At 34.7% G+C, this 10,509-nt stretch overlaps 1 protein-coding gene and 1 long non-coding RNA gene across 4 annotated transcripts; both read left to right on the top strand.

The window, feature by feature from the left end:
- The first annotated feature begins 210 nt into the window (after positions 1 to 210).
- Positions 211 to 5,946, top strand: LOC111908633 (uncharacterized). 3 transcript variants are annotated; one of them, XR_006186321.2, is made up of 10 exons: positions 213 to 927; positions 1,037 to 1,159; positions 1,299 to 1,380; positions 2,021 to 2,120; positions 2,209 to 2,367; positions 2,471 to 2,604; positions 2,701 to 2,722; positions 3,012 to 3,115; positions 3,220 to 3,300; positions 4,310 to 5,946. It is a non-coding gene; the product is annotated as an uncharacterized LOC111908633 (long non-coding RNA). The 3 variants fall into 3 exon arrangements; XR_002855935.3 differs by having other exon boundaries at positions 211 to 927; positions 1,543 to 2,120; positions 3,220 to 5,946; XR_002855936.3 differs by having other exon boundaries at positions 3,220 to 5,946.
- Positions 5,947 to 7,073: 1,127 nt separating this feature from the next.
- On the top strand, positions 7,074 to 10,113 carry LOC111908634 (wall-associated receptor kinase 2). The gene is made up of 3 exons (XM_023904448.3): positions 7,074 to 8,417; positions 8,502 to 8,672; positions 8,806 to 10,113. The coding sequence occupies exons 1-3, from the start codon at positions 7,490 to 7,492 to the stop codon at positions 10,008 to 10,010; spliced, it is 2,304 nt and encodes a 767-aa protein (XP_023760216.1). The 5' UTR covers positions 7,074 to 7,489; the 3' UTR covers positions 10,011 to 10,113.
- The last annotated feature ends 396 nt before the right edge of the window (positions 10,114 to 10,509 follow it).

Raw genomic sequence — 10,509 nt, 5'->3', positions numbered from 1 at the left:
TTTTATAGTCACTGATCAAAAGATCAAAATATTATATATATATATATATATATATATATATATATATATATATATATATATATATATATATATATATATATATATATATATATATATATATATATATATATATATATATATATATATATATATAATTCTTAAAAGGGTTGGCGAACAGGAATCTATACTAAATTGGATTTTAGCCATAGATTTCTACCGATTTCACACATTTTTCACGTTCTATTAGGATTTTATACTTACCTCCATTAACAGATTCTTTCAAAAACACATATACTCATTTTCGCGCATCTCCTTCAATAAGATTTTCCACTGCCTTTCACTACTGCCAACATTTGCTTCCAATCTGGTCCCTCCACCGCCGCTAGCCACCTTTTCTACTTCATCTTTGGAGATTCTTCTGTTCCATTTCTTGCCGACTTTCGACCGTTCTTTCCCACCTCCGCCATCCCTTACTTATGTCGGTACAATAAATCTCTTCCATCATCTTCTAAATCAACTACGCTTCCACCTCACATACCAAACCCCCCTGCTTAACGTTGTTCCTCTAAACCCCTCTCATACTCAAATTCCCCTTGACTTGGAGTAGACGGGATTTCCGAGAAACGATCATCCCTTACTGTGCTCGCCTCTGCTTTCTCCCCAACCACCATCGAATCTATTATATTCATGTTCCTTGATCTCCACCAGAATTCTATACCCATTCCAAATTCCACCAAAAACAGATGCATTTCGCAACCACGGTTAGCGTTTCTGTTGCAATATGTTGGTATATGGTGCTCAAAAGGGAGGAGTGGACAGAGACTATGCAGAGAAAACTATCATCCTGCTTTCCTTGCCACCTGCTTCTCTCTTCCCCTTACTTAAACTTAATTGGGTTCCGTTCATTTTGGACAAGACATTAAGAAGGTATATGAACTTTGAAATTCAGTAATCTTCTTTAATTATGTCATCAAATGCTTCATCATTACCTATTTATGTTTAATTAATTTTGATGAGATGATGTCGTCTGTTCCAGGTACCTACCTATGTAGCCTCCATGCTATACCAAGAAAACACTTCAGTTATACCCACCCACCAACTGCTCGACAAAATGTCCGGACCATATTTTTTTAATTTTTTTTCAAATATATGATTCATGGTAATCTTAATTTTGTACTCTCTTTTCTTTTTAATCATAATTTTGTGCTCAGTTAGTGTTGAATATTACTTTCTTAATCCCATTTTGTGATGGAACCGTGGTCAAAGTATGATGATTCATTTTGCTGACTTTGTTTCAGGATTGAAGAACTTTGATTCCTTATGCCTACGACAATACAGAGACAAGTTTTACTAATTCTATTCTCTTCAATTCTTGGCTATGTGAGTACATGACTTTGATCGTTTTTTACTGCAAGAAATCTTACATATTCTTCATTTGGTATTCACATGTTCATTATGGCTATATTGACATACATTACTGATAGTTGTGACTCTTATTGCCATACTTTTTATTTATATTTTATGGCACATTTACTTAAACAGATATATTCACCACATTTGGATTATGCTCCATTAAGATGAGTTCATTTTGCCCATGGACTACTTCTCTTCTTGTACCAGGTTCCTTTTAGATATATTAACCTCGGAATCAGTTGTTATAACTTTTGGTATAAAGCTTCATTGATTTACTTCCAAATTTCTCTGTGCTGTATGTTCTCTTTAATCCTCAATTTTTCTACTCCTTTCTTAAGTGATATATTCAATTTATAATTTCTTGATTTGTAATTGAGTTGGAGGCTTTGGCCTTTGGAAGCACTGCTATGTGTGGAAGAATAAGTTTTGGTTTTGGGTAATTTCACATGTTCCATTATATTATCAAATATACGTTTTCTGTGACTTTATGTTGGCCAAGAGTGTGACTTTACCATAATGCCCTTTTATTATAAGTTGGTTATTTCTCATCACAATTGCAATATTTGACTTACATGTAAGCTAAGAACATGGTTTGGTTATTTGTCAGTGTATCTACACATCATTCAACAAAGACACAATAGGGAAATCTCATGAAGACCATTCACTAGAATCGTTTTTTTTTTTTGTTGGAGCAAAAGGGACCGCAGGTAATCTTATCACAAAAACATTACATAAGTTAATTGTTTTGAATATTATTATTAAGAATAGATGTAAGTTTTTACACATACATTACAGATTGAATGACTAGATTTGGGATGATGGGAACTCACTTGGACCTAAAGAGGTCCACAATTATCTCACTAGGGTCATATACAATCGCCACAACAAGTTTAACCTTTATGATATTCCATTATAATTGGTGGAGTAAAAAACGGCCACAAATATCTAGGATCGGTAAACTTTTTCCCAAATTTTTATTTTAATTTTTTATAGAATCTTTACCAATATAAATCCATAAAAGTATTTGTTATTATTTGTTTTATTTATATGTTATCAGGTGAGTATGATCGGTGTACATTTTGAGGACGATCATGTGGTAACTAGATTTGGGAATCACCTGCCACTCCCAATACTTCCTGAGGAATGGAGGGGGGGTTTGACTTTTTAGGAGGGTGTCAAAATAAGCTTCAGGTCAGTTTTTCATTCATTTATTTATTTTTTTAATGAAACTTTCTAAATAGAAACTTTGGTAATGATAAATTACTGTGTTGATGATTGAAATGACAGTTAGCAAAGATCACGGATGAAGGTATGACCATCTCGCAGCCCTACTCTTTGAAGACTTTCTTGTATTTTTCTACTTTTAAGAATCCTATGGTTGGAGCTGAGAATTTGGTTGAAAGAACTTAATTTTTATATTTTGTTTTTTTTTTTTTTGAAAATATTTTTAAATATTTTTTGTTATTATGTTAACTTATTGTGAAACTTGCCAAAAGCCCAAACCTTTAATTATACAACAAAATACAAAAAAAAATCTATCAACATTTGGCTAATATATTATTGTTTTATACTGATTAGTTTATTATATAATTGTACAGTGTCGTTTTCAGCCTAGTTAAATAGAATGCAGGTATTATGTTCTTAAGTTCATAAGTTCATGAAAACGGTTATTGATGAAGGACTTGAAGTGTTGAATAACAAAGTAAGTAAATCCATTAGTTAGTTAATGGACTTGAAGTGTTTTAGAATATTTACATATATAAATATGTAATAGTTTATTGCTAATATATTAATTTTTTGTCTCAGTTTTGGAAGAAGAATGAATATACAGATGTCGAGCTTGATACAGTGCGTGAAGAATGGGAAACTTATGCCATAAACTTTAGGGTAAATTATACAAATAGTCCCTATGGTTTGAAGTAATCTGCATGGTTGGTCCCTAAGAAGTGTTTTTAACTAAGAATGTCCCTATTATTTCTTTTTGTTACGTTTTTAGTCCCCGTTTGACCTAAAATGACCTTTTTACCCTTATTAATTTCTTTTTTTATTTGCTTATCATTTACTATTTTATAATTTAACAAATACAACCATTGGGTCCTACCTACCTGAAATCCCGTCCACCTAATCCATCCACCCCCACCCCCCCATCCCTCATCGCCCTCTTCGTTGAGTCCTTCACCTCCAGCAACCCACTACCACCTCTTTTATTTTCTTCGTCAAGATCACCGACATGTCCTGCCCCAAAAAAACAGATACAAGTGTTGCCCCAAAAAATCTCAAATATAATCAACTGACAAATATAGTCGATATACAGAGTAACAAATTTCAGTGAGCAGCTTTTCAATAATCAAAAGAAATGTTATTCCCTCTCTTCTCTCATACCCTTCCTCCCTTCCCCTTTATTCTCTACCTACCTGCAACTCCCCTATTGATTAAATATTATAACTAAAGAACAAAAAAAAAACATTTCTCCAACCATGCCAAATTAGAAGAAACACACAATCGAAATTGATTTTACCCTTGGTGATGACGATGGTATATTGCAAGTAAGGGGAGGTTCTCTTTCGACATAAAAAATATGGATTGTTGTCGAAACCTATCGACATTGAGATGCCGAAATAACCACCATATGCACTTTGAACTCATCGGTTTGCAACATCTGGTTTGTTTTAGGGATTCAGGTGGCTTTCGAGTTATTTTTTGAAAAACATTGGTGGGTTTTGATTAGGCGCTCTGGTTTTGTTTGATGCTTTGGTTTGATGTGTAGTAGTCTCGATTTGACTATTGGCATAGGATTTGAAAACAAGATTTCATCAAAGTTAAGGTTTAGATGCTTAGGAAGAAGATGGGGTAAGTGTATTTTTCTGACCACCACCACTCCATCGTTCGATTGCAGATCGAAGATACACCGAAGTTGAGATAGAGATACGATGCAGCAGGTGAACCAGAGATGAGATGAGAGAAGCTTGATGATGTGAAGTTGAAAAATGGTTGGTTCGCCGGAACAATCCAAGACAACAACATCTATTTGTGGGTTCTTTCCATCTTGATTGACTTGAGAAACAAAGAGTTCAGAAGAAAAAGATAGGTTGGCTAGGGGTAGGTGGGTACGGTGGTGGTGGGTTTTTTTTTTTCCTTTTTTCTTTTAATTATAAAATAAATGATAAGTAAATAAAAAAGAAACTAAGGGTAAAAAAGTCATTTTAAATCAAATAGGGACTAAAGACGCAACAAAAACAAACAATAGGGATCTTCCGAGTTAAAAAAAACTTTTTAGGGACCAACCATGCAAATTACCCGAAACCACAGGGACCATTCGTGTAATTTACCCTAAACTGACAATTACTTTTTGATGAAGTTGGAATGTATTTTTGAAGTTGATACTAGGGATGAGATTTAGAACCGGAAAACCGGACCGGAACCGGAACCGAACCGGAACCGGACCCGTTAGAACCGGAATATATAGAACCGGGTCCGGTTCCGGGTTTAAAAATTGGCTTTATCCGGGTTTCGGGTAATCCGGGTTTGGGTCCATTGGGTCCGGGTAAACCGGGTCTAAAATCCGGAACCGGTTTTTGGAACTGGAACCACTTTTAGGGCCGGAACCACTTTTTGTGAAACGTTTAGAAGATGCATATCTTATTCGTTTCAACTCCAATTGACACACGATTTTTTCCAACATGTAGTTTAGAGTTTGTACATGATTCTAGACTATAAATTTTTCATTTTTAGTTTTATATTCATTGACTTACAGTCCTCAAAAGCTGAGATACCAAAGCTGAAAGTTTTTAGTTTTTTAGTTTTTTTATATTCGGTGAAAGTTTTAAAGCATGCATATCTAATTCGTTTGAAGTCGGATTGACATGTGGTTTTTTCCAACTTCTAGTTTACAGTTTGTACATGAGTTTAGACTATAATTTTGTCATTTTTGGTTTAACATTCAATGATTTACAGTCCTCCGAAGTCGGGATATCAAAACTGAAAATTTTCAACTTTTCAGCTATTTGTTTTTGTACTTTGTATTATGTGAAAATATTAACACAAGTATATCTCATTCGTTTAAATTCGGATTGACATGCGGATTTTTCCAGAGTGTATTTTAGAGTTTGTACATGATTTTAGACTCTAATTTTGTTAATTGTGGTTTCGTATTCAATAAGGTACAGCCCCCCAAAGTGGGGATATCAATATGAAAATTTTCAAAGTTCAACCCACTAAGTTGTAAGTAATTACCAAAAAATTCCGGTTTTTTCGGGTTTTCCGGGTCTAAACCCACTTTATCCGGTTCCAACCTACCCACTTTGATGTTTCCGGGTTTTACGGTTCTAGACCCACTTTACCCGGAACCATACCCGGAACCGAACCGGAACCGGTTCCTATATACCGGTCCGGTTTCCGGTTCTATAAAATCCCGTTAACCGGTTCCGGGTTTTCCGGGTCCGGGTCCATTGGGTCCGGGTTTGGACCCACTTTCATCCCTAGTTGATACTATTGTTCGTGTAATTTAGACTATAAGTTTTTAATTTAGTTTGATTTAGAATTGGTAGAATATATATATATATATATATATATATATATATATATATATATATATATATATATATATATATATATTATGGAATTTATAAAAAAATGTAAAACCATGAGATACAAAGTTTGTCGTAAAACTATGTCAAAAATCATGTTGTACGGAACATATACATATATATATATATATATATATATATATATATATATATATATATATATATATTATGGAATTTATAAAAAATGTAAAACCATGAGATACAAAGTTTGTCGTAAAACTATGTCAAAAATCATGTTGTACGGAACATATGTTGTAATTTGAAGTCGTAAATTTCTGTCATAATTACAAAAGTGTTACGAATTATGACATTCAAAGTCAATCGTAAATGTATGTCAAAAATGAATGTCATGTATTTATGTCATAATTGTTGGTCATAAATGTCTGTCGTAAATTTTATGACAAGTCAAATGTCTTTCATTTTCCTTTATGACATGGCTTTCAATGACAGACATTTGTCTGTCATGTATAGACATTTACGACAGACATTATCCGTAAAGGAAAGCCTCTTTTCTAGTAGTGTAATAGTGTGTTGCGAAGCACGGGCATGTTTACTAGATAAAGTTAAAATAAAATAGAGCAACTGATTTCAATATTAAAGTTAAGATTAAAAGAGAATTTGTTTACATTTTTTTAACTTAATGCTAAAAATTGTGATGTTCCCATGAAAAAATTATACAACTTGTAAAAACAAAATATTTAAATTTTAAACATAATTTATAAACAAAACATTGATGTAGTATATATTTTTATAGATTTATGTTTAAATGTTTCTACTATCTATTGTGTGCATGTATGATTGATTCTGGACCAATCATTTTAGTTATTTTAAGAAAGTAATGGATGCATATTAAATGCTGAATATTTAATTAATACTGATTATATATTTAACATGTAATATACATTAATTAGTTGTTTAAAATAACTAAAATGATTGGTCCGAATCAATCATATATGCACACAGTAGATAGATAGTTAGAATATTATATCCTAACCCTATTTTTATATTAATATTGATATTGTTGTATCTAATAAAATTTTAGTTATGTCCCACAAGTTTCCAAGTGAAACGAAATCGAAATTGAATATACTTCAACCTCTTAGAAAGATTTATAACATCTATAAAAGTATGGGTTACAATACCATAACTACCCAAACTTTTATATATAACCTACATAGCGTATTTCTATAATGAGAAACAATGAAATTTTACACGAGAGCATGACAAAACTAAAACCGGGACATTTGGACGTTATAGAAAATTAAAATGATTTTGTGCTAAATTGTTGATAACTTATCTAAATATAATAATAATAAAAACTTAAGTCAAGATGCTTGATGAATACATAGAAATATAACAACTTGACAAAATGCAATCCACAACGCAAATAAAAAAAAAAAAAAATTTAAAAACAGAAAAACCCTAGCTATTTGCCTTTAAATCGATATCCCGTGGATAAAACATCATTACATACTCCTGCGTCAAGGACAATGCAGTTGACAAGAAGTGTTCCTTTATTGTTGTTCTTGTTTTGCCTAGTAATTAAACCGTGTATATCTCAATCAACCACCACAAACACCACCGCCGGTGATGCTGCCACCATCACAAAAGCCGCCAACGTAAGCAAGCCCGGTTGCCAAAGCCAATGTGGAAATGTAACCATTCCATATCCCTTTGGTATCGGTCCAGGCTGCTTTCTGAGCCGCTGGTTCGAATTAACCTGCAACACTACTTTTAATCCTCCCAAACCCTTCATCGGCGGTCTAACAATTCTTGATATCTCCGACTCTACTTTTCGAGTCGCTAACAAAGTGGCAAGCAGGTGTTATGATCAATTTGGAAACGTCACCGATGACGAATCCATCTCCACCAATCTTGGCTGGACATCACCCTTTACGTTTTCAGAACGAAATCAATTCACTTTAATCGGATGCGACGACTTGGCGGTGTTTCAGGGCCCTCTACAAGCAAACTTCACCAGCGGCTGTATATCGTTATGTACACAACCTGATCAAGTCTCGAACGGGTCATGTGCTGGTGTAGGGTGTTGTCAGGTTTCTATACCGAAGGGAATCAAGTACTACGGCATATCCCTTGCTAGTGTGGCCTCGAACCACATGAATATATGGTCTTTTGATCCTTGCACTTACTCGTTTATGAACGAGCGAGAGCGGTTTACATTTGGTGGTGTGTCAGATTTTATGGACCCCAATTTCAAGGCTAGGACCAAAGCTAGTGTTCCGATGTTGGTCGATTGGATGATCGGAAACATGAGCTGCAGCGAGGCTAGAGATGCCGGTGTTTTGACTTGCCAAACGAATAGTTATTGTATCGATTCGGATACTGGAGTTTCAGGATACAGATGTAGTTGCAATCAAGGCTATCAGGGTCAACCATATCTTGATCCAGGCTGCCAAGGTTAAATCTTTCAAACAAAAAATATTTCCCATTCTATTATTTCTATGTCATTATATTAACTTATTTTTATGTTTGATATTCAAGATATGAATGAATGTGAAGATCCCAACAGTAATCTATGCGAGGGGATCTGCACCAACACTCCTGGAGGTTACTCGTGTTCTTGCGCAGATGGCTATGTTGGAGATGGATTTCGCAACGGTCGAGGTTGTGTTGCTGAAACTTCGGAGTTCCCAGTTATCAAATTCTCTCTAGGTAATCAACCAGTTGTATTCTTATCGCTTTTGACATCTTAATCGTATTGGGCAGTTGATGATGCTTTGCATTCTATGAGTGAATTCATCGGGGCTTCTGATTCGTCTTCTTTTAATTAACGTGGAACATGCAGGTATGGGATTTGGTTTTTTGGCCATTTTAGTTGGAATTACATGGTTGTATTTTGGCTTCAAGAAGAGGAACCTTATCAAACTCCGGAAAAAACTATTTCAGCAAAACGGTGGTTTACTACTGAAACAACGAATCATGAGCAGCGAAGGCAGCGTTGATTCAACCAAAGTCTTCACCGCAGAAGACTTAGAAAAAGCCACCAACAACTACGCTGAAGACAGGATCTTGGGTCGTGGTGGCTACGGAATTGTATACAAAGGCATTTTTAGCAACAACCAGGTCGTTGCTATCAAGAAGTCTCGTGTAATGGATGAAACCCAAATCGAACAGTTCATCAACGAAGTCATTATCTTAACACAAGTTAACCATCGCAACGTGGTCAAGCTTCTGGGTTGTTGTTTAGAGAGCGAGGTCCCATTGCTCGTTTATGAGTATGTTTCAAATGGAACTCTCTTTAATCATATTCATGACAAAGGCACAAATTGGTTATCATTGGAGAATCGTTTAAGAGTAGCTGCAGAATCAGCGGGTGCACTTTCGTATCTTCATTCAGCCACATCAACTCCTGTGATCCATAGAGACGTGAAGTCTGCAAACATATTATTAGACGAAAATTACACCACAAAAATTGCGGATTTTGGAGCGTCAAGATTAGTTCCAATAGATCAAGCACAAGTAACCACTCTAGTTCAAGGGACTTTAGGGTATTTAGACCCTGAATACTTCCTCACAAGTCAGTTAACCGAAAAGAGCGATGTTTATAGCTTTGGAGTTGTATTGGCTGAGCTTTTAACTGGGAGAAAACCGTTGTGTATGGAAAGAACCGAGGAAGAAAGGAATTTGGCGACGTATTTTCTAATGGCGCTAAAAGAAAACCGTTTGTTTCAAATTCTTGACCCTAAAGTCGTAAGGGAAGGAACCCTAGACCAACTGCAAGAGATTGGTGAGCTTGTGAAAAGATGTGTTAATCTTACTAGCGATGAGCGGCCTACGATGAAAGAAGTGGCGATTCAACTTGAAGGTTTACGGAAGTTTACTCAGCATCCATGGGCGAGTCGACATGAGGGTGAAGAAAACACGAATTTGTTAAATAATGAGAATGAGCAAAAGGATCTTTATGGAGAGTCAATTAATATGCATTCTAATACCAGTGAACTCTCCTCGGGGTTTAGTATTGATAGCACTCTTGTATATTGGACGAATTAACCCCAGCTGATAAATTCTTTAGTATAATCAACACTTTCATGCTCATTAAAATTGATTTGTTTCGAGTTATCTTTTTTCATCATGTATGAAGTAAAATAAAATGTTGTCGTAATTGTACCATGAATAAGAGCATGTGATCTTGGAGATTGTTGATCCATGACTTCAGCGTCAACTCAACAGCCCAAAATATCAAGATCTCCCATATATAGTTGAACTTTTAAACAACCCAAAAATTCAAGATATCACAAATAGTGAATTCTTCATCTCGTAATTAGTTCGACTAACCAATGTTGATTTATATCATTTTGTTGTTTCTTTTTTATCTAACCTGGTTTATTTAAAACTTTCACTAAGACTCTAAGAGTTTGTAAGTTGTGGGATCATCAAATATTTGAAAAACCTCTCAACAATAACTCACTAAATATACAAGTCCTTTAAATAAATTTTGGTTGAAAAAAACCCATACAAAAGGTGAGAAGTATTTTCCAAAATGAGAAGC

Source organism: Lactuca sativa, chromosome 8 (assembly GCF_002870075.4).
Source record: "Lactuca sativa cultivar Salinas chromosome 8, Lsat_Salinas_v11, whole genome shotgun sequence".
NCBI lineage: Eukaryota > Viridiplantae > Streptophyta > Magnoliopsida > Asterales > Asteraceae > Lactuca > Lactuca sativa.
This window is presented reverse-complemented; position numbering and strand designations above follow the sequence as displayed.